General features: G+C 55.2%; 8 protein-coding genes across 8 annotated transcripts; 5 read left to right on the forward strand and 3 right to left on the reverse strand.

Moving 5' to 3' along the window:
- Positions 1 to 5662: 5662 nt before the first annotated feature.
- Positions 5663 to 7962, reverse strand: THITE_2114523 (uncharacterized protein). The gene has a single exon (XM_003652714.1). The coding sequence runs from the start codon at positions 7856 to 7858 to the stop codon at positions 5753 to 5755; it is 2106 nt and encodes a 701-aa protein (XP_003652762.1). The 5' UTR covers positions 7859 to 7962; the 3' UTR covers positions 5663 to 5752.
- A 352-nt stretch (positions 7963 to 8314) lies between these two features.
- On the forward strand, positions 8315 to 10537 carry THITE_2114524 (glycosyltransferase family 22 protein). Its single transcript, XM_003652715.1, has 3 exons — positions 8315 to 8494; positions 8630 to 9311; positions 9368 to 10537. The coding sequence occupies exons 1-3, from the start codon at positions 8409 to 8411 to the stop codon at positions 10415 to 10417; spliced, it is 1818 nt and encodes a 605-aa protein (XP_003652763.1). The 5' UTR covers positions 8315 to 8408; the 3' UTR covers positions 10418 to 10537.
- A 1414-nt stretch (positions 10538 to 11951) lies between these two features.
- THITE_2114527 (uncharacterized protein) lies at positions 11952 to 13044 on the reverse strand. Its single transcript, XM_003652716.1, has 2 exons — positions 12446 to 13044; positions 11952 to 12317 (listed from the first exon to the last, which is right to left on the reverse strand). The coding sequence occupies exons 1-2, from the start codon at positions 12829 to 12831 to the stop codon at positions 12065 to 12067; spliced, it is 639 nt and encodes a 212-aa protein (XP_003652764.1). The 5' UTR covers positions 12832 to 13044; the 3' UTR covers positions 11952 to 12064.
- A 577-nt stretch (positions 13045 to 13621) lies between these two features.
- THITE_29668 (uncharacterized protein) lies at positions 13622 to 15648 on the forward strand (the record flags this gene model as incomplete). Its single annotated transcript, XM_003652717.1, has 2 exons — positions 13622 to 14105; positions 14165 to 15648. Coding segments are annotated over 2 exons (1968 nt in total), but the record flags the coding sequence as incomplete, so codon positions are not given.
- On the reverse strand, positions 15556 to 18057 carry THITE_2077977 (uncharacterized protein). The gene is made up of 3 exons (XM_003652718.1): positions 17490 to 18057; positions 17370 to 17434; positions 15556 to 17318 (listed from the first exon to the last, which is right to left on the reverse strand). The coding sequence occupies exons 1-3, from the start codon at positions 17909 to 17911 to the stop codon at positions 16138 to 16140; spliced, it is 1668 nt and encodes a 555-aa protein (XP_003652766.1). The 5' UTR covers positions 17912 to 18057; the 3' UTR covers positions 15556 to 16137.
- A 216-nt stretch (positions 18058 to 18273) lies between these two features.
- On the forward strand, positions 18274 to 20517 carry THITE_2114534 (uncharacterized protein). The gene is made up of 3 exons (XM_003652719.1): positions 18274 to 18544; positions 18617 to 18702; positions 18760 to 20517. The coding sequence occupies exons 1-3, from the start codon at positions 18457 to 18459 to the stop codon at positions 20284 to 20286; spliced, it is 1701 nt and encodes a 566-aa protein (XP_003652767.1). The 5' UTR covers positions 18274 to 18456; the 3' UTR covers positions 20287 to 20517.
- Positions 20518 to 21254: 737 nt separating this feature from the next.
- THITE_2114536 (uncharacterized protein) lies at positions 21255 to 23109 on the forward strand. The gene has a single exon (XM_003652720.1). It carries the CDS (start codon positions 21360 to 21362, stop codon positions 22680 to 22682), a length of 1323 nt encoding a protein of 440 aa, XP_003652768.1. The 5' UTR covers positions 21255 to 21359; the 3' UTR covers positions 22683 to 23109.
- Positions 23110 to 23333: 224 nt separating this feature from the next.
- THITE_2144009 (uncharacterized protein) lies at positions 23334 to 26518 on the forward strand (the record flags this gene model as incomplete). The annotated part of the gene is made up of 9 exons (XM_003652721.1): positions 23334 to 23352; positions 23599 to 23703; positions 23899 to 24191; positions 24251 to 24725; positions 24761 to 25268; positions 25326 to 25558; positions 25600 to 25777; positions 25830 to 26385; positions 26498 to 26518. 9 exons carry the CDS (start codon positions 23334 to 23336, stop codon positions 26516 to 26518), a joined length of 2388 nt encoding a protein of 795 aa, XP_003652769.1.
- Positions 26519 to 26562: the final 44 nt, after the last annotated feature.

Here is a 26562-nt window from a genome sequence, read left to right on the forward strand (position 1 = left end):
TAGCGGATTAAGTTATAGTAGAACTAGCTTTATAAAAGTCGTTTAGGTTTCTAGTAAGTAAGTTACTATAATTTAAACTTAATCGTATATAATTAAGTCCAATTATATTTAGTTATACTAGCTAATCTATTATTAAGATCTCTTTAGAAGGCTTCGCTAAGAAGACGGTTAGAGTAGCGACTACTTGCCTAATTGTATTACTTTACTCTATATCTATATACCTCTTATCTAGTTTAAAGTTACTAACTTCGTTAACTACTAGAACAATTATACTATTCGTAAATGGAAGAACTATCGATATATTTATATTGGAACCCCTTAGAAGATATTTATCTATACTTAGCTAGGGGTAGAGGTAGTTGACTATCGTCTACTACTATTATATAACTACTAAGAGTTCTTTAATAAGCTTATAAAGATCAATAATATTAAAGTCAACTAATATCTCTTTAACAATATACTAACTCTTTGCAATTTACTGATAACGATATTTAACAATTTAGTTAGCAACTAGCTCGACTCGCCCTTTCTCAACGAATATATATACCTCTAGAATCGCTTTGCACTTTATAAGTCTTAAGGGTACTAACCTTAGTTACACTTACTTATAAAGCCTACTAGTAGATAGATATAGTTTAAACTCAATTTTAAATATCAAAGTATTTTTCTAGATAAATTTTAGAGTAGAAAAAACAATCCTATAGCTATAGTGATTAATAAATTACAATAGAGTTCAAATCTCGTTAAAGGAAGTAGTAAAAGATAGGATAATAACAATAAGCTTAAAGAGGAAGAGGATAAACCTAAATAAGATAGGGCAAAGAATATAGAATAAGGGTATTCGACAACTAATATAATATAGTTAGTCGACGTTAGTTAAATTAAAAGGCTTACTAAAGAGAGTATTTTCAACAATGTCTACTGCTTTTACTAGCTAATTTAGATGCTTTATATTATAAAAAGGAAGACCATTTATAGGTAGCTATATACCCTTATCTTCGAACTTAGCTAGCTCCTCTAGTATATACCTAGTCTTAGGGCCTAGGTTAGGGTTAGGATAAGCTACCTCCTAGCGCTTCTTTATATAACCCTCTTAGTTTTATATAGCCTTAGAATAGGCCCTCTACTTCGAGCTATATACAACTTTAGTCGCTACCTCCTTCTTCGCCTTCGCCTAGGTTATAACGCCTAGCTCTAACTTGACGATATCTAGCTCCGACTTAACGATACTATATTCCAACTTAATATCTAGCTCTAACTTAATAATACTTAGTTCTAATTTAATAGCGTTAAGCTTAAACTTAATACTTTGCTCCGACTTAATATAACCTACTTTCGACTTGATAAATAGGTCGTTATCGGAGTTAGAATAGAAGTGTTCTCCTTTATCTCCTAACTCTATCTAAAGCTTGATAAAGCCCTCCTTCGACTTTGGCTAAGAAGCCTTTTTTAAATATAATCGAATTTACTTAGTTTTAGGCAAGGGAATATCCTCCTTATCTATAGCTACTAGCTCCTAACTTATTAATAAATTGAGGTATATTACCTTATTAAGATTAAACTTCGACTTATTAGCTATTATAGCCTAGAGCTCCTACAAGGTCATTAGCTTATTAGGTTTTAGACTAAAGAGCTTAATAATTAGGACCTATATCTTTAAAGCAATTTAACTAACGAAGTAGAAGTCTAATAGCTTATAGACTTCGTTGATATAGGCTAATTTAAAAAGCCTTTCAATAAGTTTATAGTAATTAACCTAGTATTTTAAAAGTAAATAGGACTACAACCTATATTTACTAAGCGACGTAACTTTAGTCTATTGTTAATATATATAGCCTATAACCGTCGAAGTAGTATACTCTTCTACCTAGAGTTTAAAAGCGATATTAGCGACAAGATTTTACTATATACTATAGCTGTCTTTGGCAATACTCTTAGTATAGTTGAACTCTACTATTTAATAAATAAAGCTTAGGCTCGTTATACTCGATATACTCTAAGAGGCTATTGAACTTACTAAGCTTAGGCTTGTCCTAGAGAGTGAAAGGAAGTTAAATAAAGAGATAAAATAGTAGGTATAAGCGACTAGTAGTACCTATAGGGTTTAGTTGCGTTTAAGCTTCTCTAGAGAATCCTTAATTATAATAGAAGTAATCTAAGATCGGTAAAAGGGATATAAATAACAAGTTAGATACTTTGTATAAATATCATTATAGAAGTAACCTAATATAGAGTAGAAGTGGTATTTCTAAAAGTTATTATATAACATTGTCGATAAGTAATAGTACTCAATTATATACAATTAAGTTTAAGTTTAGACAATTTAGTTGACTTTAAAGAAAGGATAAATAAATAGAAGGGATTTTAGCTACTTTTTATATTTGTTTTTAATATTAAAGATATTAGAGATAATTATCTTCTATTATCCTAGGTAATAGGTATATTGCTTTTTCTATTAGGGGTTAGATATAGTTTTAAATAGGGGTTTTCGAATAAAGCTATTTTAACTTTACTAACTCTATAGAATATAGCTTTATTATATAATCTCTTACCTATTGTATATTATCTATATCTTTTATAAATGTCTATACCCTATACTTAATCCCTCTCCCTAAGATCTAATCCTCTCTATCTATCGCCTAGACCTTATAACTATATCCCTATATATTTCCCTATCTATTATCATTTACTAATGTACCTATTTCTTAAGGCTCCTCCTCTTAGCTTAGAGTTCCTCTATATCTTTAATCTATTTTTTAAAAGTCTTAAGCTCCTCTATTGTCGACTTCTATAGGTACTTAGGTATAAAACCTTTGAAGTCTCTAAGCTTCTTCTTACCCCTTTAAATAAGCTCTTTACGCTCTTTGTCTACTCCTATTAGCATTGTACTAATATTTAGGTATAGAATTAAAATATACCTAGATATAGTAAGTACTAGGTACTTAGGCTAAAGTAGTAATAGTTGGTATACACTTCTTCGCTATATCTATTAGCTAACTAGTAGTATATCTTATAAAGGCTATAAGAATAGGGGTTACTATAATTTTTATAGTCTATATTCTGTTTTCTACCTTTATTAAAAAGAAATAGCGTTATCGCTATAGTATAGGATTGTCTATTAAAGTCGAAGGTTGTTAGTTTCTTTTCGCTCTTTACCTAGACTATCTTTAACACTAAAGGCCACTAGATAGTCTATAAAATAATTAGAAAACATTTTTATATAATTAAGAATAATTAGAGATAATCGACTAGCTTCTAGGCAAGTAGCTTCTAAACGTTGCTATACTTAGACTCCTTAAGCTATTTTATAGTTGCTATTATAAGGTCTTAGGGTACTAGAGCCAATTAACCCTTTTTTAACGTCTATTTAGAGGTCTATATTTAAAGGCTATCGTCGCTAGGGGAAAAGGCTATAGTAACTGCTAATCGAGGTTAGAGATTCTAATCAACAATGACTTAAAGGCGACTAAGAGCGACTATAAAAACTATCAACAACCTACACTTAGAAACTTCTAATAGTAGGGAATTAATACTAGACGCTTATAATTAAACTTAATTAAGCGTAATTAAGGCTAGGAAGCGTATAGCTAAATCAGTTTGTTGGCTAGAGGGCTTGGCAACTTGGGAAGAAAATGGGCCTAGGTGGCTAGTAGATGGAAGGGATTTGTTTTCTATAGTGGCCAGAGAAAACTTTTGGGCGGGGGCGGGGTAAGTGGGTGGCCAGGGTCTGGTTATAGCAAATTTGCCAGGTGATTTGGGTTTTCGGAGAGTTTGTCGATCAAACCTCCGTAATTAACCACTACATCGCCATGGCCAACGTTTTCGAACCGAAGCGCTTGGAGTCGTCCGTCCGAGCACAATGGCCGTGTTGCTCAAGTGAATGCATGGACCTGCTTCGAGCGCCATTTCAGGGACGGGTCCTTCCTGATTGGCTGGGTTGACGATCAACGAGCAAGCGAGATTGCAAACAGGGATGCGATTGGCTAATGGCGGGCGGGGATTGAGGTCATCACAGAATCGCTACCAGCCCCAGGGATCCCAGCTCGTTATCTTCTTCAACCCGAGAGATGAAGAGGCTAAACATTCCTTGCACGGAAACAGGCAACCTCCACGTGCTGTCTGTGGGCACCTGAAGAAAGTCGTCGCTTTCAAAAAGTGCGGCTGCTGGGAGCGTTGAGGGTGTTGTGTAAACACAGATCTTCCATCAGAGGAGACAGACAGGTGGCGAAGGGGAAGCAAACTTCGTGGCTGAGTCAATCTGCAGCTGCTATTCTCGTCCCTCAGCGCCTGTTGGTTGGGAACTCCTGCAATACCTGCTGAACGCATTTTGTATCCACATATTCCGTACCGAACTTGGAGCTGCCGTGGTCGGGAGGGAGTTGCTTCAAAATTTCCAAAAGGTGAAGAAAATGTCCTCTTTTTTCCCCCATGAGATGGTGAGCCTTTGGAGCAATGATCGACGGCACCACCACAAACGAGGAGAAACAAACGGGCCCGGTGACGCAAAGACAAGCCACGGCAGGATTTGAAACAGCACCAAAAAATCGGCACGCGGGGACGGAGGGACGGGTGCTGGGCGCCACGCTCCACCCCGGGCCCTGGAATCCCAGTTCGGATTAGCGTGGCTGCGGTGCTCGGAAACGGTTATTCTTAAAGAGGTCCCGCCAAGACTAATTTCGGAACCTACCGCTTACAAGTATTTACAAATTGCCGCGAGGGAGTGGGGTCGCCACGACTTCGAGCAACATCAACAACGAAGAATTGCAAAGACCCGTAGCAACAACTTCGCGAAACCTCAACCAAATTGAAAAAAAAGAAAACGAAGTTAACCCGTACCCTAACCTTGACCCTCACCCTAACTATAACCCTCACCCTAACCAGCGGGGGGCTAGCGCCGCCCCCCGCACCCCCGGCGAACTAACCCTTGGCGATAGTGCAAACCCCGTGGCGGTCTTGGCGGGGTACTGACGTGGTAAAAACATTGCCGACAATTGGCCGAAATTAGTCTTGGCGGGACCTCTTTAAGATCCAGCCTCGGAAACCCCCCCTGGATCTTGCGTGCTGTGTCGGCGGCGCAAATTGCCTGACTGCCTCCTCCGATGAAATGCATGGGATTTCTCTTGTTGCCGCGGGATTTCGGACGACAATCACTTCCTTATCTGTGACCGCACGCCGATCATCTGAGGTCGTCACAGTTGCAACCCTCAGCACTCGGCTGTTGTCTCTCTGTCCAGATTACCACAGTATGGATTAACTTTATGAGCGTAGCTCACGACCGGCCGGTGTCCGAAGCCAAACGACCAGATGAGCGGCGTGCTCTTTTTGCCAAGTTCTATCCGCCTTGTTTTCCCTGTTCCTTCTACAATGTATGACGCCGATGCCCATTTTCAGTTCCGCCGTTGATAATCCCACATAGTGCAGTGTACACCGACCCTGCGTGGGGTGCGGCCCAAGTCGCTGCCCTCAAAACACCACTGACCACAGTAAGCAAATGAAGGCATCCGCTGGAATTTGTAGAGAGGTATGCCATCGCTCGATGACACTCTGGCCGAGAGCGCTGCAGCTGTGAGCATTGCTCCGGATGCGTGCTCAGATACGCCAGCCTTGTGCCTTTGAGCCGTTTGCTTCGCCGCTGAGTCAAGGTGAAACTGGCTCGGACACCTCAAGTATGAACTGCCAACCTGGCATCGTTCAAACGCCGCTCAAGAGCGAGATAAGCTGGGTGAACAAACAAACGCCGACGGAGCAGCCGTTACCGGGTTGGCCCTTGGCCGTACCCGCCATGTTGCTGTTGGGGCCAATACGGCTGCCCCTGTTGTTGTCCTGGTTGCGGTTGTTGGTAGCTGCCGTAAAAAGCTGGGTTGAGCGCCCCCGTGGTAGGAGGGGCCTGTGGTGCCTGCGGCACAGCCCCGGCCACCGGCCAAGCGGGGGCTTGGGGAGGCACGAACGGCTGTGCATAGCCAGTTGGGTGAGCTGGTGGCTGGGGTTGAGGTGGTTGCTGGTGCGGCGCCGCAGGAGGGTACTGGTACTGTTGACCTTGGTTTTGGTTCCACGCCTGGTAATTAAACGTGAAATTCCCCGACGGGGGCTGATGATGGGGAGGGGGGACAGGCGGCCCAGCTGGCGGCGAGTGCGGGTATGCCACTGGAGGGGGTACGAAGGCAGCAGCAGCTGGGGCCGACCATTGTCCCGCGGGCGCTCCAGGCGTTGCTGCGAAAGGGGGAGGGGGCAGATGGGGATTCTGGGGAGGAGGTGGCGGGGGATGAGAGAACGGCATCTGCGGTGAAGATGCGCCATCATGGCCAAATTGCGGGTAACTCCCGCTACTTCCTCGGGGACCGTGTCGCCGATCGCCGCCACGATGGCCGCCACGCTGGTTGCGTCCCCGGAAATCACCCCGGCCTCCACGATGAGCGCCGCGGTGACCGTGACCGTGTCCACCACGCGGCGGACTGAAACCGGCCGCCGGCTTCGGGGGTAATGAAGGAAGCGAAGATGACTCGCCCTGGCCGTATCCAGGGGGGCGAGACAAGGGCTTGTAGGGCCCATCATCATCCTCGTCATAGTTCAAGCCGGCGGGAGGCGGGTGAGGAGACAGAGTATGGCTAGTGGCGATGCTCTGCTCCCGCCCTCCACGGCCAGCTTTCCCTCCCCTCTTCTTCATCTTCTGCTGTCTCTTGAACTCAGCCTCCTTCTCGTCGTCGGAGAACTCCATCTCGTCGGCTGCCGCCTCTTCGTCGTGGAGATTGCTGGCGTCGGTGCCCTTGGCTTCTCTCAAAGGCTGGGTGAACACGTAGTTGGCGTGCTCAACAGAGTAGTAGATGGGCAGGCCGACCACCAACCCCAACTGCTTTATCTCATCCTCGGCCCGAAAACCAACAGTGTACATGGGGCTCCGGACATTGCCCAGGACCTCGGCGAGGGCGCCAATAACTGTACGGTCCTCCTTGCAAAGGACCGAGCCCAAGTCCAGTACCTGAACCTCGCCTGGAGTCTGCGACTTGATGACCACAGTGTTTTCGACAATGAATTCGATGTTGCCGAGTCGCTCGATCTTCATCTCCGGGGTGATGGTGACGTCCGGGATGGGGATGACCTCATCGACTATCTCGTTTTTCGTCCGGAGCGCCGCACTGGCACCTTTGGATCTGCCGGCGCCGTCCCCGTCCCCGTCCCCTTCGCCTTCGCCATCGGCCGCCATGAGCAAGCGGGCCGTCTCCTCGATTCCAAGCAGTGGGTAGCCGCCCTCGTCTTCCGAGTCGTCGTCCGACGAGCTGTCGGAGCTTGATGATTCCGACGACGACTCGTACGGCGACGAGTCTGCCTCCCACTCTGGCTGTCCGTCCTCCTGCTCCTCGCTGCCGGCGTCATTCTGCTGTTCCTGGCCCTGCACCCGCTGAGCGGGCTGCACGGCGTGCGACAACATGCCGTCTAGCGCGGCTTCAAGTGCATGCGTGACGTCCGGACTCGGCGCATCATTGCTGGCCGTCATGTCGACATCAGCAGCTCGCCCTTCATCTCCTCCGTTCCTTAGCTCTTGGTCTTGCATCTGGACGTCCTTTTTCTCATCCGCATGCTCGGCAACAGCGCTTGCGGGCTTTGCGTCGAGCTCCACGCCATCACCCGCCTGCTCAGCTGTTGCTGTGGTACTTCTGGCGTCTTCATCTTGCCGCTCCTTCTTCATCTTCTGTGCCTTCTCCCACTGCGCGTTTCCGTTAGTTCCGCCCACAACCAGCCCGTTCTCCCCCGATATACTTGCGGCAGCGGCGAGAAGGTCGGGTGCGAAATTTTCGACAGGCAGTTCCTCGTTGGGTTTCGCCTGGCCGAGGCCAGGGATCTGAAATGTCGTCTGCGCCATGCTGTCGGCGTCGCAACAATTCCCCAGTTAAACCAGCACCAGCGACAACTTGAAAGGGGAACAGTGCAAGTAGATAGGTCGGTAAATAGGGTAAGTCGATGATGGGAAGACCAAAGGCCCGCGGCGCTGCTGGAGGTAATGAACCAATGGGGCGGGCCGAACCAATGAGGCGGGAGCCGCAGGAAGCTCGAGAGGCAAAGGCCCAACTCTAACCAATGGGGGAAGGGTAAGGATGTGCACAGAATTCTGGCATCAGAATACAGCTGGGCAAAAGCAGCACGACGAGATAGCAACTACTCGATGATACGGAGTATGGATGAGAGTGGTCTGAAATCTTTCGCCGCATGAAAAGCTTCGAGAAAAAAGAGACGCTAACTGGTCAGCCGCGGGAACGCTATCCCTGTTGTGCATTAGCGCGATCTCGGCATGCAACTGAAGCTCAACAAACTTCCAAGCTGTTTCGCAGGTGAGGTCATGCCTCAGATTGCTCCAGCTTCCATCGTCCCGTCGTCAACCAGGCGCTGGGATCAGGAACCACATCAGCGCAACAATGGCGCCCAAAGCCGCGCCCGCCAGTGCATCAGGGAAGAACAAGAGGGAATTCGTCCATCCATCGGCCAAGCATGCGAGGAAGAAGTAGGCGCCGTCCCTCCCCAACTGCAGCATTCGCTCGTTGGGGCGCAGCACAACAACATCATCACCTCGCGCGGAAGTGGGAGCAAGTTGAATGAAGCTGCAGGCTGACCAAGGATTCTCTCTCTCTCTCTCTAGGGCAATCAAGAATGCTTTCGCCATTGAGCCAATCTCTGCCTTCTACATGTTTCTGGCCGCCAACCTCGTTGCCGCCCTCTTTTCTCCGATCCAAGACTGCGACGAGACGTTCAACTACTGGGAGCCAACCCACTACCTCAGCCATGGCTACGGTCTGCAGACGTGGGAGTACTCGCCCGACTACGCCATCCGCAGCTGGCTGTACATTGCCATCCACGCCATCGGCGTCAACATCCGCCGGCTGCTGCCGCACCCGTCCAAGACCGCCGAGTTCTACTTCCTCCGCTACCTGCTCGCTTTCGCCTGCGCTCTGTGCCAGACGCTCATGTGGCGCGCCATATGCCTGGCCTTGAACCCGCGTGTTGGGCTCTTCTTCATCCTCGCGCTGGTCTTCAGCCCAGGTAACTTCCACGCCAGCACCGCCTTCCTCCCGTCCAGCTTCGCCATGTACATGGCTATGCTCGGAGCGGCGGCTTTCGTGAACTGGCGTGGCGGGATCAAGACGTCGCAGGGTATGTTTTGGTTCGCTCTGGGCGGCGTTCTTGGCTGGCCTTTTGCCATTGCGTTGTGCGCCCCCTTTGTGGCCGAGGAAATCTTCTTCGCGATGCTGAGCGACAAGGAGCGCTTCTTCGAATCGTTCATCCGCCTTAGCCGCGGTGTCGTAGCAACGGTGCTCTTAGTTGTATGTCCCATCCTGCTTATTTACCTCGATTTCACTGTGCTGAAACTTGTTGCAAGGCTTTCGACACTGCCGTCAACACCTTCTTTTACAGAAAGGTCGAGGTCGTGTCCTGGAACATCGTCAAGTACAACATCTTCTCGAAGACCGGCGGCCCAGATCTGTACGGCACGGAACCGTGGACATTCTATTTCAAGAATCTCCTGCTGAACTTCAATGTTTGGTTCATCCTCGCCTTGCTTTCCCTTCCGCTCTTCATCCTCCAGAAGTTCGTCTCCCGCCGAACCACGGGCGAGACCTTCCAATCCGGCCTGCGCACGCTCGTCTTCCTGTCGCCCTTTTACATGTGGCTGGCCATCTTCTCTCTGCAGCCGCACAAGGAAGAGCGGTTCATGTACCCGGCGTACCCCTTCCTGGCCCTCAACGCCGCGCTGGCGCTGCACACCCTGCTCGCCTTCCTCGGCAACGCCGACCCCCGGACCCTGGTCGGCCGCATCCCCGCCAAAGCAAAACTCGCCGTCGTGGCCCTCGGTCTCCTCTTCTCCATCGACCTCGGCCTCGCACGCATCTGGGGCCTCTACACGGGCTACCACGCGCCGCTGTCCGTCTACGCGCCGCTCGCCAGCGAGGTCGGCGGGCCGGGCGACACGGTCTGCCTCGGCAAGGACTGGCACCGCTTCCCCTCGTCGTTCTTCCTGCCCCGCGGCATGCACGCCAAGTTCGTGCGCTCCGAGTTCCGCGGCCTGCTGCCCGGCGAGTTCTCCGAGGCCCGCACCGGCTTCGGCTTCTGGAGCGGCACCTGGCTGCCCACCATCGGGCTGAACGACCGCAACGAGGAGGACCCGGGCAAGTACGTGGACCTGCGGGCCTGCGTGTTCTTGGTCGACACGCAGTTCCCCGAGCGCGGCGCGGACGAGCCGCTGCCGCCGAACGAGCCGGACTATGCCAGGGACGTGCAGCGGTGGGAGGAGGTCAAGTGCGTGCCGTTCCTGGATGCAGAGAGGACGCACTTCCTGGCGAGGGTGCTCTGGATGCCGGACTTGGCGATCGTGCCGGAGCGGCTGAGGAGGCGGTGGGGTAGGCATTGCTTGTTGAAGCAGAAAAGGTGAAAACTGCGTTGCAAGGCGGCGACGACGAAGACGACGACGACGATGACAACGACGACGAGTTACTAATGATTCGTAGGGGGTATGATGCAATGGTGGACAGCATCTCGTAGCATAGACCTCAATACCGCAGCACACGTGGTGTGAAGACTAACTCACATTTGGGATGTTCTGTCACCCTCTATGCTTGACTCGGCATAAGACCCGACATTCTCAACAGAGCTTTCTGTAGTTATGTCTCGGTCATGTACTTGATGCCGAACGTGAGCCTCGCGCTCTCGGCGATGCCAAAACTCGACGAACGCCGACTCCTACGATGCGATACGGTGACTTTGATCTGATTGAAGATGGTTGATGCCGGCAGCGAGCGTATCTCAGTTGATACTTCCCACCTGCAAACGCTACACCGATCCTACTTTCATGTGACGTACCTACATTCATCCGAGAAGCTTCGAGATTCATGCATGACGCTGGGAGTTGGGACTGCCGGGACTTGGGGTTATCATGAGGAACTTGGAATGCATAACGACAAGGGGATCCTTGATGGTGGCCGGATATAAACGAGGCTAGGCAACTCACATTGGCAGGCATGTGTTCTAGCGCACCCGGCGGGAAAGGATTAGCTTATAGCCCTGCCATCTCCGTGGCCGGATCCGACGGTCTGATGGTTAGTGAGGTTGTGCTGACTCGGTCCCGGCCCGCTCTTTCTGCAGCTCCGGAGTCCCCACTTGCCCTTTTCTCGTGCGCAGCGGTATGCGATTGGCCAGCTCCGCCTAAAGCTCCCGCATCCTGCCTCGGTGCCCACTACCATGGCAAGAGCATTTTCATCGCTTCCCGAATGCGATCAACAGGAGGAGGGAATTTGTGGAAATATGTTGAGAAAGCTTGGTTAGATAGGTAAGGCAGCAGGCTTGCGCTTCCTTCTGTCGAAGCCTGGTGTAGCTGGTCAGCTGAAACCGGGGCCGTAAGCTTCCCACAGTAGTCCGGTGCAGAGGGGCATCGAAAGGCAATGAAAATGGTTGCCTGGAAGCACCATTGGAGCCACGAGGTCCAGAACCCCCACTTGGGTGTGGTGGTAAACCGTCCCGGTTGCGTGTTGCAAATCCCAGGGCTGCTGTCATTTGTGCGGCCCGACAGTAGGGACAGACACACTCATTTCTGCTGTGCATCGCTACACGGAGTCTTGTCAAATATGGCTGAAACGTATCGTCGCACACCAAGAGACCGCCGATGGCATCGCCGAGGGTAAAGTGCAGGCGGCACCAGAACTTGGTGCTTCGCTAGCAGAGGTGGTCAACACAGTAGAGTAACCAAGTGCAAAGCGCCGTACAAAGTCGCCGATGCCAAGATGGCAACAATGCCCTTCCAGCAACAGGCCGTCATCCTCAGCAGCGACCTCACACTGCTTGGTAACGAAAAGTTAGGCGTCAAACGCTATTCTAGTGCTATCAATGCTACGACTAGTTCCTACCAAGTTGCCAAAAGTACATTCCGATTGCAAGCTGCTCGGACCCAGGATTCTATCCAACTATCTCCGCTGGCGGCCTCGTCTTCATGTGCTCTGAAGCACCTGGTACTCATACACCCCGAAAACCCACAAATAAACCAGGAACAGCAAAACGTCCCTGTTCCGATCGCCATTTCTTCTTATCATTGTGGAAGCGGACCGGGTCGGAACACCATCACCCAGACCATCCACGCCCACCCAATAAACAGCGGCACCAGCGACGCAAGCAGCAGCATCCATCGTGTGCGATCCCGGGCACGAGTCCCGCGCCACCACTTCTTCACCCGCGTCTTGAGCTTCCGGGCTTGCGGACACGTGCTCGTGCCGTAGATCAGGCACCCCAGTCCCGGCCGCGACTCACACTCCATGTGTTCTCGCCTCCGGCGCATGAGTAGCCTGCTCAATGCGTGTCAGCTGCCGCGCTTCATTCCAAATCCGTTGAAATAACATAGCTAAGATCAGGGAAAAGAAAAAAAAAAGGAAAAAGAGGAAGGAGGCGAATCAAAGAAAATTAAAGCCCGTACTTCACACTCCCCCGACAGAAACGCAAGTCGCTGCCCAGATCGCACCGCTGATCGTTCGGGCACTCGAGGTGCAGCAGGCGGCGCTCCATGAGCCATTCTACCTTGAGCCGGACGCCCGTGTCGACCAGCCGGTAGAAGTGGCGGTTCGTGTGCTTGAGCGACAGCGCGTCCGGGTAGATGAGATACTGCGCGATGAGGAGGTGGATTTCGGGCGGAAGCGTAACCAGCGTCGGGCGGGGCCGGTTGGTGCTAAGTGTGAGACTTGCGTTTGACGCGGAAGGCGGAGCCGGATCGGGGCCGCTTTTCTCGGGCGGACTCCGGTCGGCTTGGGCTGGGTTCTCGGCGGTGCTGGCGGGTCGCCGGAGGCGGAGAAGCCAGGAGATCATCGCGGCTGGTTACTGGTTCGGGCCCGGGGAACGGTGTTGTTTTGCCGGGTCGGGGAGAAGGAGAAGGGACGGCGCACATTTAACAAGCGATAATTACATGGTACTATTGATATCTTGATGGATGCCTCCAAAAGGGACAGCGTTTCCAAACCTCGATGTGCTCTCGCTGGTCATCCGCCCTCTTGTCTCCTTGGCGTCAAACCCTTGGCGATAGGCGGGTGCCAGAGGCTGGCGAATGTGAGTGGCCAGGTCAGGCAGTTTGGACCCCTGTTAGGCATAAAGCAAGTGCCTGGCTAGGCCCAATCTGGACGCCCTGGTGCGCGGTTGCGTCACGCCTTGTGACAGCGTGTTGCAGCCTGCAGCCGTCGGACATCCAATACGAGGTGTGGGCTTTCGTGGCTCGAAAGGCTAAACTCTTCAGTTGAGTCAGGAAGGAAAGCCATCGGGTCTGTCCTGCACAAACGATGAGTGGCAAGGCTTCCGGAGACCCCTCATGGCGTTAGCTATAACATTACCTAGTTACACGTGACCACGCGTGCGGAAGAGACCTGTAGCAAAATGGGTGGGGGAGTGAGGCGCGGACTGGAAAGGTCTGGTTGGCCAATCGTCCAACGGCCTTCCAGCGGCAAGCGAAACCGATGGCGGGGTGAGGCCTGCCATCGGTTCCCAGCCTCGTCTGTCGCCTCGACTCTTCTTGTTCTGGATAACTCGAAAATCATGCCATGCACTGATGTTGGAGTTTACTGGTATGGCGCGCCTTGTCTTCGACGGCGGCAGCAGCAGCAGCGGTAGCGCCAGCGACAGCGACTATGGCGAGGATCTGACATTGTCCGAGGCGGAGTTGCTTATGGCGGCCTTCGCTGAGCGCTTTGCCCCAGTTTCGCCACTGTCTCGGCCCGCTCCGACAACTCCAGCACCACGCCCCAGCGGCTCAACCCCTGCACCTGCAAGAAACACACAGACGCCCAGTCCGATCTCTCCAATTCTCGACCCAGATGCTTCCCAGGCCGTTGAAGAGACTATTGCCGCCCTCAGCGACGACGATCTGACTTCCGACGTCTCGGAGCTCCAAAAAGATGCAGTCCCGAGCGGTCGGCAGGGCGATCCGCACAAGCACGAGTTGCCACGCGGCGGCCTTGCTGATGAGAAGCAAAACAGAAAGCTCGCGCCTTCGGTCTCCGGGCATGATGGCGACCTCGGTTCATTCGTCTCCAAGACGAAGGCCAGGTCAATACCTACGCTGCTTCCAGGCCCGGATGTTATCTACCCAGACTGTAGGTGTTGAGCCGCATCCCGCTTGTCGCATTCTTCTAACTGACCGGCAAGCGATTAGTGAGTCGCGCGCTCTCGGATGCGCAAGCGGCCGATATCTCTATCGCTCCCGCTAATGAGCAAGCTGGGGTCGCCACCGAAGACAACCGCCCGCCGCTCCTGCGATTCCGCACATTCCCGATGAAGCCCCTTTCCGTATCGGACTTGACGGCCGGCTCGTGGTGCGAACTTCAGTATTTCTACACTCTGACCAGGCTTCCGGGCGGCCGGAAAACACGGACGGCGGCGATGAAGCGGGGGTCTGCTGTCCACGAGAGGCTTGAGCGGGAGGTCTTCACGCCGGTTAACATCGAGGTCGCCAAGAAGGAAGACACCTTCGGCTTGAAGATCTGGAACATCATTCAAGGCCTGCGCGTGCTGCGCGACGAGGGATTTACCCGCGAGCTCGAAGTATGGGGCATGGTCGACGGGAACGTGGTCAACGGCGTCATCGACAGTCTGAGCTACGAGAATCCAGACCCTGAGTTGCAAGAAGACGTTCTCAGCAGCCGTGGCAGCAGCCAGACGGTCACGAATTCCCAGCCTTACGAGCCCAGCGCGGCCGAGGATTATGAGATCTACATCACCGACGTGAAGACTCGAAATAGCACGACCCCGCCTCCGAAGGCCCAGGTCCGCGTGGCCCTCATCCAGCTCTTTCTCTATCACCGCTTCCTCTCGGAAATGGCCTCTGACAAGCTCGACTATATCCGTGTGTTCGAGCGCTACGGGCTCAACCTGGATGAGCCCTTCTCCGACGCTTTCATGGCCCAGATCGGCGCCATACACGACGAGGTCTTCGTCGAGACCCAGCTCAACGCGGACGCCTTTGACGCCGGATCGACGACCGACGCAAGCTCCAACGCCGACTTCGTCTCCGCCCCCTCCAGCCCGTCCCAATCACCCGCCGTCTTCCCCGACTCCTCCCAAAACCTGAGATACCGCACCCTCCGCGCCCTCCTCCCCCTCCTCAGAGCCGAACTGCGTCTCACCTTCCCCCGCGGCGCCGCCGACCTCGGTCAGATAGTAGCGGTCGAGTACCGGTACCGCGGACGTGACCCGCCACCCCCGGCCAATTCCGAGCTCAGCAACAACCATGACGACGGCGCCAGCGCCAGCGCCAGCGCCAGCGCCGCCGTGCCCCCGCCGCCGCCGCTGCCGCGCTACGTCCCCGGCTCCGTCATCTGCGTCAACACCTTTTTCGTCGAGCCCGAGACGCTCGACCTGTACCTGGCCGACACGATGCGCTGGTGGAAGGGCGAGCGGGCGCCGCGCGGCGTCGCGCTCGACGAGGCCCCGCTCAAGTGCCGGTCGTGCGAGTTCGCCGACGAGTGCGAGTGGCGCCTGGGCTTGGAGCAGGAGGCGCTGCTCAAGGCGAGGAGGAGGAGGGAGATGGAGATGAAGATCGAGGGGGGAAACGAGAGGGAAGTGGAGGTGAAAGTGGAGGCCGGGGCGGAGGTGGACGGTGTGAGCGAGGATGGGGCCGGGGGGAAGAAGAAGAGAGGGCGGAGGAAGAAGCCCCCCGCTGGCGCCGGTGCGTAGTGCCCAGCGGACGGTGAAGCGGCAACAGCTCAAATTTGGCATTTGATGTAATCCCATTAGACGCGATGGGGAACGGAAATACCATAGCAGAGCACGCAGCGGTGCTGTCTGCTTTAGATAAATTGGATACCTGTCACATCTGGCATGCATTTTAGCTGCCAACCGCGCGAAATCGCCAGGTTTAGGAGTCATGAACAGCATTTGTCAACTCATGAGATGGATGGTTGCACCTGCTGCTGTGCCATCAAACACACTTCTATACGCACGGAAAGCCTGAGGTATTGAGCAAGCCAACCAGCAACGGCCGTCGCTCCCATCTGCCGCTCCTCAATGCACAATGTCCCGAATGCCTGATCTTCCGCTAGCACCGTAATCTCCACTTCAAAGATTGCAAAGGATGAAAGAAATAAGGAAATCTTCTTCTGATTTTGGGTTTTTGCTGCTAGAGCGGACCTAGTAGCTGCGCCCGAACATGCACCACTGCTCCGCAAACCGGCCACACTCCGGGTTCAGGCACTTCGTCACCCCCTTGACCAGGCCCTCGGGCTGCTCGAAGGGGATGCAGAGAGACTTCATGCCCATGGAGGGAGCCTTCTGGCCTTCGGGAGTATCGGGCGACTCGTCGGCGCGGCCGGCCGTCAACTCCTTGATCCTCTCCTCGCAGGCGGGGACGAGGCAGTGCGGGATGATGACGACGTTCTTGGCGTCCAGCGCGGGGACGATCTCGTCCCACGAGGTCTTGACCAGGCGGTGCGCGCGGTACGCCGCGTCGGCCCTGTCGTACATGTCCTGCTGGATGGTCTCGAGCAGCGCCGGCACCTTGGCCGTCAGCTCGGCGATCGGGATCGTCCCCTTCTCGCCCGTGTCGCGCCGCGCGTAGCTGACCACCTCCTTGGCCGCGTCCTTGGGGCCGAACTCCAGGCGCAGCGGCACGCCCTTCAGCTCCCAGTCGTTGAACTTCCACGCCGGGGTGTAGCCCTCGCGCAGGTCGACGTCAACGCGGACGCCGGCCTTCTTGAGGATGCCGAAGATCTCGTCGAGGTGCTTGAGGTGCTTCTCCTTCTCCTCGGCAGTCATCTTCGCCGTGAGACCGACCGGGATGAGGATGGACTGGATCTTGGCGATGCGCGGGGGCAGGACGAGACCCTTGTCGTCGCCGTGAATCATGACCATAACGCCGATGACACGGGTCGAGAGACCCCACGAGTTCTGCCAGACGTGGATGTGCTTTCCCTTCTCGTTCGGGTCTTCGACGGTGATGTCGAACATCTTGGAAAAGTTCTGTCCGAGGCAGTGGGATGTCGCGCCCTGGATGGCGCGCCCGTTCGACGGGATATAGCCCTCCACCGTCGTTGTGTAGTAACCGCCGGCGAACTTCTCGGCCTCTGTCTTCTTCCCCCGCACGACCGGAACGGCGAGCAGTTGCTCGTAAACGCCAGCGTACAGCTCAAGAATTTGGAGCACCTCCTCGCCGGCGAGCTGCTCGGTCAGGTGGGCGGTGTGGCCTTCCTGCCAGAGGAACTCTCTGGCTCTGAGAAACGGGGTGGTTTGCTTGGCTTCCCAGCGGACAACCGAGTTCCACTGGTTCAGTCGGAAGGGGAGGTCACGATGGCTGCGGATCCACTTGGCGTAGTCTGTTCGGTCAGCCAAGGGCGATGGTCGGCGTGGAAGTTACGGTCGCTTACAAGGGTACATCACAGCTTCAGATGTCGGACGGACTGCGACGGGAACCTCAAGGTCCTTGTCGCCGCTGCCGAGAGTCAGTGAACCTTGGCATCGTGCAAACGAGTCCCGGCCCGACTTACGCCTTGGTCACCCACGCCAACTCGGGAGCGAAGCCCTCGACGTGATCCTTCTCCTTCTCCAGCGATTTTTTTGACAAGAACAAAGGGAAGCTGGTCTCCTCGACACCCATCGCTTCGATCCGCTCCTGGAACCACTTCCGGATCGTGTTCCAGATGTACATGGTGGCGGGACGCATGATGAAGAAGCCCGAGATCTCGTTGTAGTACTCGATCATCTCGGCCTTGAGCACGACTTCCTGGTACCATTGCGAGAAGTTCTCGGTCTTGGACACCGTGATGCCGATAATTTCGTCCGTCTTCTTGCCGCCCACGACGGGCACTGTCGTCTGCTTTGCGGCCTTCTCCGCTTTCGCGGCAGTCATCTTGGCCTGCTTCTCGGCCTTCTTGGCCGCGCTCTTGGACTGCTCCTTTGCGTCCTCCATGGTTGCTGTGGTTTGCAGATGTGTCGGATAGAGCGATGGGAGTCGAGTCGACGGCTTTTATGTGCAGTTGACGCCCGATTGACTCACTGGGATGCCTCGCCGGGAAGTGAGTCAAAATTCCCCAGAGTTGGTTGCACACTCAGGACGAGACACGGACTGAGTCAAAATTCCGGAGGGTTGGTTGCACACAGGACGAGACTGCTTTTTCGAATGCCCCGCACTTGGCCGTCGTCGCATTGCTGCCGAAACGAGGGGCACTGCGGGCTGGGCGGCCTGGGCCGCTACCCCTGCAAGCCATAATTTTGTGGGTCCCTGACCAATGACGCCGGCAGGTCATTTTGGGCTTTGCGCCGGCATGGGATTATCTCACCATCCGGGTCAGGTAAAGTTACTGAGTGGAGGGGCTGCCTTGCAGCGGCGACTCAAGCTAGAAATTGCTGGAGCCTGTCAACAGACCGGATTTTGTTGTATCAAGTCAACGCTTTCACCTCCCTTCCCCCTCGGAGCGCGTTCTTTGACACCTGAAACCGAGCAATCTCCGCGCGATGGCTTCCATGTTCGAGCAGCCGAGAAACGGCACATTGTTTCTCGGCGGTCAAAAGATCTCTGGTGCAGACATTCGGGACCAAAATGGTCGGTGGCTTCCGTCGAGCTGATGCAGCTCATCCGAGCTCCGAGGTGACGTGCTGACCAAGTCTCCCCCAGTTCTTGCTACGCAGGCGATCGCAAATGTGGTTAAGAGTTCTTTTGGCCCCAGCGGCCTGGACAAGATGATGGTGGACGATATCGGTGTACGTTCCCCCGCCTTTCCTAGCCCCGCTGAATCGCGCCCCTGACTGGTGATGCAGGATGTGACGGTGACGAACGATGGCGCGACCATCCTGTCTCTGCTTGACGTCGAGCACCCGGCAGGCAAGATTCTAGTCGACCTTGCGCAGCAGCAGGACAAAGAAGTCGGCGATGGCACGACATCGGTTGTCTTGATTGCGGCGGAGCTGCTTAGGAGAGGAAACGAGCTGATGAAGAACCGGATACACCCGACGACCATCATTACGGGCTACCGTTTGGCCCTCCGCGAGGCAGTAAAGTACATGAACGAGCACGTTAGCATCAAGGTTGAACACTTGGGGCGCGAGTCGCTATTGAACATCGCCAAGACGTCCATGTCGAGCAAGGTCATCGGTGCCGATTCGGATTTCTTTGCGAACATGGTCGTCGACGCCATGCAGGCCGTCCGGACGACGAACAACAAGAACGAGGTCAAGTACCCGGTGAAGGCGGTCAACATTCTCAAGGCGCACGGCCAGGGCGTGCTCGAGTCGATCCTGGTCAAGGGCTACGCGCTCAACTGCACGGTGGCCTCGCAGGCGATGAAGACGCGGATACAGGATGCCAAGATTGCCTGCTTGGACATGAATCTGCAGAAGGAGAAGATGAAGCTCGGCGTTCAGATCACCGTGGACGACCCGGACCGGCTGGAGCAGATCCGGGCGCGCGAGTCGGGCATGATTATCGAGCGGGTCGAGATGATCCTGAAGGCCGGCGCCAACGTCGTCCTTACCACCAAGGGCATTGACGATCTCTGCTTGAAGCTATTCGTGGAGAGAGGCGCCATGGCGGTGCGCCGGTGCAAGAAGGAGGACCTCCGCCGGATCGCCAAGGCCACCGGGGCCACCCTGCTGAGCACGCTGTCCGATCTGAACGGCGACGAGAAGTTCGAGCCCTCATACCTCGGCCATGCGGAGGAGGTCGTGCAGGAGCGCATCTCGGACGACGAGTGCATCCTGATCAAGGGCACCAAGGCGCACTCTTCGGCCTCCATCATCCTTCGGGGACCCAACGACTTCCAGCTCGACGAGATGGAGCGGTCCGTGCACGACAGCTTGTGCGCCGTCAAGCGGACGCTCGAGAGCGGGAGCATCGTGCCTGGCGGCGGCGCAGTCGAGACGGCGCTGCACATCTACCTCGAGGAGTTTGCCGGCACTGTGGGGTCACGGGAGCAGCTCGCCATCGGTGAGTTTGCGCAGTCATTACTCGTCATTCCCAAGACGCTCGCAGTCAACGCCGCCAAGGACGCCTCGGAGCTGGTTGCCCAGCTGCGGTCGAGGCACGCGCTGTCGCAGCGGATCCAGGAGGGCGAGGCGAACGAGGACGAGAAGACGGTGGCGCGCAAGAAAGCGTACAAGAACTACGGACTGGACCTGATGAAGGGCAAGGTGGTGGACGAGATCAAGGCGGGCGTGGTTGAGCCCAGCATCAGCAAGATCCGGCAGCTCAAGAGCGCGGTGGAGGCGTGCATCAGCATCATGCGCATCGATACCCTGATTAAGCTTGATCCAGAGCCGCAGCCGGAGGATGATGGGCACGACCACTAGACAGGCATGTCACTAGAACGGAGCAAATGGAAGACTGGAATGGCTGTCGAGAGTGCGCAGATGCCAGGTCTCAGTTGACGGAGCGGCACGCCAGAGCCCAGCCCCCCAGGGGAAATCGCCCTTGCTGAGGGCGTCACAATTTCGGTACTTGCACCCAGGCATGGAAAGGTAGGTCAGGTAAATGTCCTCGGCGAGTTTCCATGTTCTGGCACATTCTGTGACCCCTTTTCCCGGGCCGAGCGCCATTCGGAGCCGCATATCGTCGGCTTAATCCGCTCAGCCGCGGATCTCCGTTGTTCGATCAATGAATGGCGGCCCGGCGCCGAGCAGTTCATCACCGCCGAGAGCCGATGCTGAATCGGCAAGTAGGCTTGGTGACGTAAAAGCGCGGCGGCCGAGCGGCTCCGCTGCCCGCATCCTTGTCGCAATTCTGGTGCTCCAGCCGCCGTCTCCTGTCCCATTGGACCGCGTTCCCGGACAGGCAGGTCAGATGGCCAGGACAATGCGTTACGGCCCCCTGGCTGGTCGACTCCCTCATCCTTGCCCTTTCCTGTTGCGAGGGGACTGTTTGTTGCGGGAAGGTCGCGTGGTGGAGCCATGAATCAGGGGATCACAAGCGGGGAGGGAAGTTGAGAGGAATGGGCATTGCCGTTACTAAAGACTGCATCGGAGTTGGAATTAGTGCGGCTGCATTGATGGTAGCAGCTACCGAGCCTGCACCAAGCAACAGACGTCCCTTGCATCTCGGGTCGGAATCGACGGAATCCACTCACATTATCCCGTCTGCACTGCTTAGCTTTAAAGGTGTCCACTCGCGCCCCTTTGCTCAACGGATCCTGGGTTGAGAGGAAGAAGCCGGACATTTTCCTTCCTGCTTTGTTCCAGTGAGCCTATCTGCCCGGCTTTCCTCCTTTGTGGTCCCGAGCAAACCGCAACTCCAGCCCAGAAGTACGGAGTGACTGTTTACACCCCGTTACGCACCTATTAAACAAACCAACGCAGAATCCATTCACACTCAGCAACGGAAGTAACACCAGCTCTCCACCCCTGAAACCAGAAACATCCCCTCAAAAATGGGCTCCAACAACCCCACCCGCACCACGCCGAGCACCACCACCACCACCGTGCCCCCAGGCCCCTCCTTCCCGCTCGCCTCCCTCCCGGACGCCTCGTCGCCGGAGCTGGTCCTGACGCACCCGACGCCGGCCGAGCGCGAGCGCACCTGGGCGCTGACCTACCCGAAGTGGGGGCCCGCGCTGCGGTCCGAGGCCGACTACCTCGCGCGCGAGGCCTACCTGACGACGGTGCCGCTGGCGCGCGACGGCGGCATCACGCACTGGATCCTGACGGTGCGCGGCCTGCCGCCCGACGCGCGGCCCGTGCTGTCGTCGTGCGAGAGCCTGCGCAAGCGCGCCGTGTATACCACCACGGTCGCTGCTAGCGCCGATGCTAATGCTAACGGCAACGGCAAGGAGGGCGGGGGAGCGGCGGCCGGGGTGGTGGTGGTGGATGGGGTGGCGCACGGGATCGCGAGCGTGTTTACGGATCCGGCGTATCGCGGGCGGGGGTATGCGAGTCGCATGATGAGCGAGCTGGGGCCCAGGCTGCGGGAGTGGCAGGCCGGGATGGGAAGGGGGAAAGGCGAGGGGAACGGGGAGGGGCGCGTGGAAAAAGGGCACTCGCTTTTTTCGGTGCTGTACAGTGATATTGGGAAGAAGTTCTACGCGAAGCATGGGTGGGCGCCGTTCCAGAGCAGCCATGTGGCGTACAAGCCCGTCGCGGGAGCCGGGAGCGCCAGCGGACAGGGCGGGCAGGTGGTGGCCAGGCCGATTGGGTATCATGACCTGGCGGAGCTGTGCGCCGTGGATGAGAGGTTGCTCCGGGCTGACCTGGTCAGACGGCCGGCCAACCAAACGCACGTGGCGATCTTGCCAGAGCTGGACGCCATGCTGTGGCATCTCATGCGCGAGGACTACATGACCAAGGCTATCTTCGGGCGGACGCCAACCATCAGGGGCGCTGTGGCCGGGGAGCCGGGGAAGAGGATCTGGGCGGTGTGGACGAGGGGCTACTACGGCGGCCTGAACAAGATGGAGGGGAACACGCTGCACATTCTGAGGGTTGTTGTGGAGGACCCGGAGCAGCCTGATGAGGAGCTGGTGGACGGCTTCCGGTCGATTGTGCAGATGGCGCAGGCGGAGGCTGCCGAGTGGAAGACGCAGGATGTGCAGGTCTGGAATCCGACGGCCAAGCTCAGGGGACTCATCGAGAAGTGCGGCGTCGAGTATGAATTCGTGGACCGCGACAAGGAGAGCATTGCCAGCCTGATGTGGTACGGCGAAGAGCCAACTGCCGAGGTCGACTGGGTTGCGAACGAGAAGTTTGCATGGTGCTGAGCGATGTCTGGGCCAGGCGAGTATGGCATGCGTGTCAAATGGAAACGCACATATGGCGGCTTGGGGAATTAGACACTTGGGCAGGAGTACAGAGTATACCTAAGATCCTTGGGTGGAATCTGGGTTTCTAGAAACGGGTTCAAGAGCTTCACACGTAAATCGGCTTGGAACATGGAAGATGGAGGGCCGGCAGGGTCCCAGGCTACCTGATGATTGGCATAATGGCTACAAGACCTCCCTTTCACAGTAAGGGAGCTCACATGGCGTCTTGAGAACTTCGTCTAGCCTTCTGCCATTCCATTCACATTTCTCAACACACTAGAACGCATAGTGTACAATACAACGCAAACCTTCTCGAGGAACTGCCGGGGTAGAAGTTGCGGAGCAATTCCCCTCTGTGTGGCATCTGGCCCAAGATACCTACCTATTCCAAGAACTGCAAGCGGAGGATAACCGCCCGCTGCCGTATGCATGAATGATAGACAAGTCGTGAGTCTCGACCCCAGGCTAGCCGAAGGTATACTTGCGGGTAGTCAGTTCCAGGGCCGTCTGGAAGCTGGTATCCAGGCAGCACGGTATCAGACTTCCATAGCTCGGTTACACAGTTGGTCCAACTACAAGTACAAAAAAATCAAAGTTCTGCCAGGGGTGATGGACCTTAATTCATCTGGTAGACAAGGCTCCAAACTTCATTCTTGACCGCGACTACAACACAGTCGCGGCATAGAAATGGTGAACTGTGAGTCATCTAACCTTCCCACTTCCGATCCTGCGGCACCCCGCAACCACCGTCGGTGTTCTCAAGAAGACCCCATGAACAACGAATTCAGCAAGCAGAACCCCACAGTCCATCGCAACTGAATATTCAGCCCTTGGCTGAGAGCGGCCGATATGAGCATCCACTTTCCCAAGGTAGAGGAGGAAGTGCTGCGGTACTGGCGAGAAATCGATGCGTTCCAGACTCAGCTCCGACTCACCAAAGACCAGCCACGATTCACATTTTACGATGGCCCTCCTTTTGGTACGGAAACACCTCCATGTTGAAAACATCTTGCAATTTTCATCTCCCTACCCACGAGAAACCTCTGATGCACAAGGGCCCCTGGGAAGCTGACTCCCATTCTGCATTAGCGACAGGTAAAATAACACCCGTAACCGATAAGTGACCACCCCATAATTCCTCGGAACCTCACGCTATAACCTGCATCACTCACAGGCTTGCCGCACTACGGTCATCTTCTGACCTCGACGATCAAAGACATGATTCCGCGGTATTGGTCGATGAAAAGCTACCACGTCAGCCGCCGCTTCGGCTGGGACACTCACGGACTCCCCATTGAGTACGAGATCGACAAGAGACTGGGTGTTTCAGCACGGGATGCGGTCAAGAACATGGGAATCGAAAATTACAATGCTGAATGTCGATCCATCGTGATGACTTATTCGGCCGAATGGCGGCACACAATCGAACGTCTGGGCAGGTGGATTGACTTCGACAACGACTACAAGGTAGGCAGCGGATCCTTTGAATAGGATCATACCTGTGTTCCGACTCATAGCAATCACAGTCAATGGACCTCAAGTTCATGGAGTCTTGCTGGTGGGTGTTCAAGCAGCTCTTCGACAGGGACGATGTCTACCGCGCCTACCAGATCATGCCGTGCTCGACCGCTCTCTCCACACCGCTTAGCCATATGGAGTCCAAGCAGAACGAAAAGATGGCCCAAGACCCTGCTATCCTTGTGTCATTCCCCGTGCTCGGTGTGGAGGGCAAGGAGGACACCTCTCTCGTCGTCTACACAACCACCACCTGGACCCTGCCCTCCAATCTCCTCATTGCCATCCACCCTGACTTTGAGTACCTGGAGATTCTCGACGAGAAGATGGGCCACCGATATATCCTGCTGGAGAGTGGTTTGTCCATGTTATACAAGGACCCGAAGAAAGCACGGTACACCGTTGTCTGCAATATCCCCGGGAAAGCCATGATCGGGTGGAAGTACAAGCCGTTGTTCAACTACTTCTCCGACACCTTCTCGGATTGTTTCCAGGTCATCGCGGCCGCTACGTGGAAGCAGACGAGGGAACGGGATTGGTTCACCAAGCTCCCGCATTCGGACAGGAGGACTACGACGCCGCCGTAGCTGCTGGATTCATTTCGCCCAGCCGTCTGCCGCCCTGCCCCGTCGACAAGTTCTGCTGGAGATCCGATACGCAGCTCACCCGGCGCGCCGTCTCCTCTTGGTTCGTCCGGGTGACCGATTCGATCCCGGAGATGCTCGAGAACCTCGAGCAAACGACCTGGGTGCCCCAGTTCGTCAAGGAGAGACGGTTCGCCAACTGGGTTGCTAACGCCCACGATTGGAACGCCTCCAGGAACCGGCACTGGGGCACCCCGATTCCGTTGTGGGTGAGCGACGATTACGAAGAAGTGGTGTGCGGGGGGAGCGTGGAGGAGTTGAAGCGGTTGAGTGGCTTTGAGGGGCCCCTGGATGACATCCACCGGGACAAGGTCGACGGAATTACGATTCCGTCACAGCAAGGGAAGGGCGTCCTCCGCCGAGTTGACGAAATCTTCGACTGCTGGTTAGTTTGGAGTCCTAGACTACACCAACACGGTGGCTTGGCTAATTTATGGAGCAGGTTCGAATCCGGGAGCATGCCGTATGCTTCGATTCACTGTCCCTTTGAGAACTCGGAGCAGTTCCACAATGGCCTGTTTCCGGCCGACTTCATCGCCGAAGGCCTCGACCAGACTCGTGGATGGTTCTACACCCTGACGGTGCTCGGTAACAAGCTGTTCAAGACGTCGCCGTTCATGAACTTCATCGTCAACGGCATTGTGCTCGCCGAGGACGGCAAGAAGATGTCCAAGAGTCTAAAAAACTACCCTGACCCTGCCCGCATTTTGGACCAGTACGGCGCGTCGCCGCCATGCAGCGGGCCATCCAGCTGGGGCGGGCGGCGCGCGAGCGGCGCGGCGTCGCGCTCAAGACCCCGCTGCGCTCGCTCGTGGTGGTCGCCGACGCGCAGGCCCTGGCCGATGTCGGGTCGCTTGCGGAGCCGTACGTCCGGGAGGAGCTCAACTGCGCGACGTCGTGCTGGCGAATGAGGACGGGGCGCGGTACGGCACCGGCTTGAGGCGAGGGTCGACTGGTCGTCGCTGGGGAAGAGGCTGAAGAAGGATGTGCAGGTGGTGAGGGGGGCGCTGCCGACGCTGAGTCAGGAGCGGCTGCGCGAGTATCAGCGCACGGGGTCGATTGACCTCCCCGGCGGGATCACGCTGGGCGAGGGCGACCTGACGCCGGTGAGGGTGATTGAGGAGGGGAAGCAGCAGGACGCCGGGTTGTCGTCGGAGGGGGCGCCGCAGTGGGAGGCGGCATTTGCGGACGACATGGTGGTGCTGCTAGACGTGGCGCCGCACCCGGAGCTGGTGGAGGAGGGGCTGGTGCGGGATCTGGTCAGTCGGTTTCAGCGGCTGCGCAAGAAGGCCGGGCTGGTGCCGACGGACGAGGTGTGCATGCGGCTGCGCGTCGCCTCGGATCCTGATGGGGTCGGGCTGGGGAACGTGGTGGCGGCGCGGCAGGATATGTTCGTCGCTGCGCTGAGGGGGAGGGTTGAGGAGGCACGGGAGGAGGGCGAGGTCATTCTTGAGGAAGAGCAGGTGGTTGGCAATCGTGTAGTAATACTGCAGCTTGCGCGGGTTGGAGGGCATCCGGCCGGGGGCAAGATATTGGGTATAGAGAAATATACAACAAAGGCGAGTTCGTCGCGTTGCCTAGTCTTATAGTATCGTACCCTCTATGGGCGGAAAGGTATGGGTTCGATGTATGTAGGTTACCTCCTATTGCCAGTCCTGCTGGCCGTCGTGGTCCGGTCG

The sequence above is a fragment of the Thermothielavioides terrestris genome, chromosome 2, assembly GCF_000226115.1.
Source record: "Thermothielavioides terrestris NRRL 8126 chromosome 2, complete sequence".
In the NCBI taxonomy this organism is placed as follows: Eukaryota; Fungi; Ascomycota; class Sordariomycetes; order Sordariales; family Chaetomiaceae; genus Thermothielavioides; species Thermothielavioides terrestris.

Coding starts and splice junctions, on each gene's coding strand:
- THITE_2114523 (XM_003652714.1), bottom strand. CDS start 7,858: ATGGCGCAGACGACATTTCAGATCCCTGGCCTCGGCCAGGCGAAACCC.
- THITE_2114527 (XM_003652716.1), bottom strand. CDS start 12,831: ATGATCTCCTGGCTTCTCCGCCTCCGGCGACCCGCCAGCACCGCCGAG. Junction 12,318..12,445: donor TTCTGTCGGGGGAGTGTGAA/GTACGGGCTTTA, acceptor CGCATTGAGCAG/GCTACTCATGCGCCGGAGGC.
- THITE_2114536 (XM_003652720.1), top strand. CDS start 21,360: ATGGGCTCCAACAACCCCACCCGCACCACGCCGAGCACCACCACCACC.
- THITE_2114534 (XM_003652719.1), top strand. CDS start 18,457: ATGGCTTCCATGTTCGAGCAGCCGAGAAACGGCACATTGTTTCTCGGC. Junction 18,545..18,616: donor AGACATTCGGGACCAAAATG/GTCGGTGGCTTC, acceptor AGTCTCCCCCAG/TTCTTGCTACGCAGGCGATC. Junction 18,703..18,759: donor TGATGGTGGACGATATCGGT/GTACGTTCCCCC, acceptor CTGGTGATGCAG/GATGTGACGGTGACGAACGA.
- THITE_2114524 (XM_003652715.1), top strand. CDS start 8,409: ATGGCGCCCAAAGCCGCGCCCGCCAGTGCATCAGGGAAGAACAAGAGG. Junction 8,495..8,629: donor GCCAAGCATGCGAGGAAGAA/GTAGGCGCCGTC, acceptor CTCTCTCTCTAG/GGCAATCAAGAATGCTTTCG. Junction 9,312..9,367: donor TAGCAACGGTGCTCTTAGTT/GTATGTCCCATC, acceptor ACTTGTTGCAAG/GCTTTCGACACTGCCGTCAA.
- THITE_2077977 (XM_003652718.1), bottom strand. CDS start 17,911: ATGGAGGACGCAAAGGAGCAGTCCAAGAGCGCGGCCAAGAAGGCCGAG. Junction 17,435..17,489: donor TTGGCGTGGGTGACCAAGGC/GTAAGTCGGGCC, acceptor GACTCTCGGCAG/CGGCGACAAGGACCTTGAGG. Junction 17,319..17,369: donor TGAAGCTGTGATGTACCCTT/GTAAGCGACCGT, acceptor CTGACCGAACAG/ACTACGCCAAGTGGATCCGC.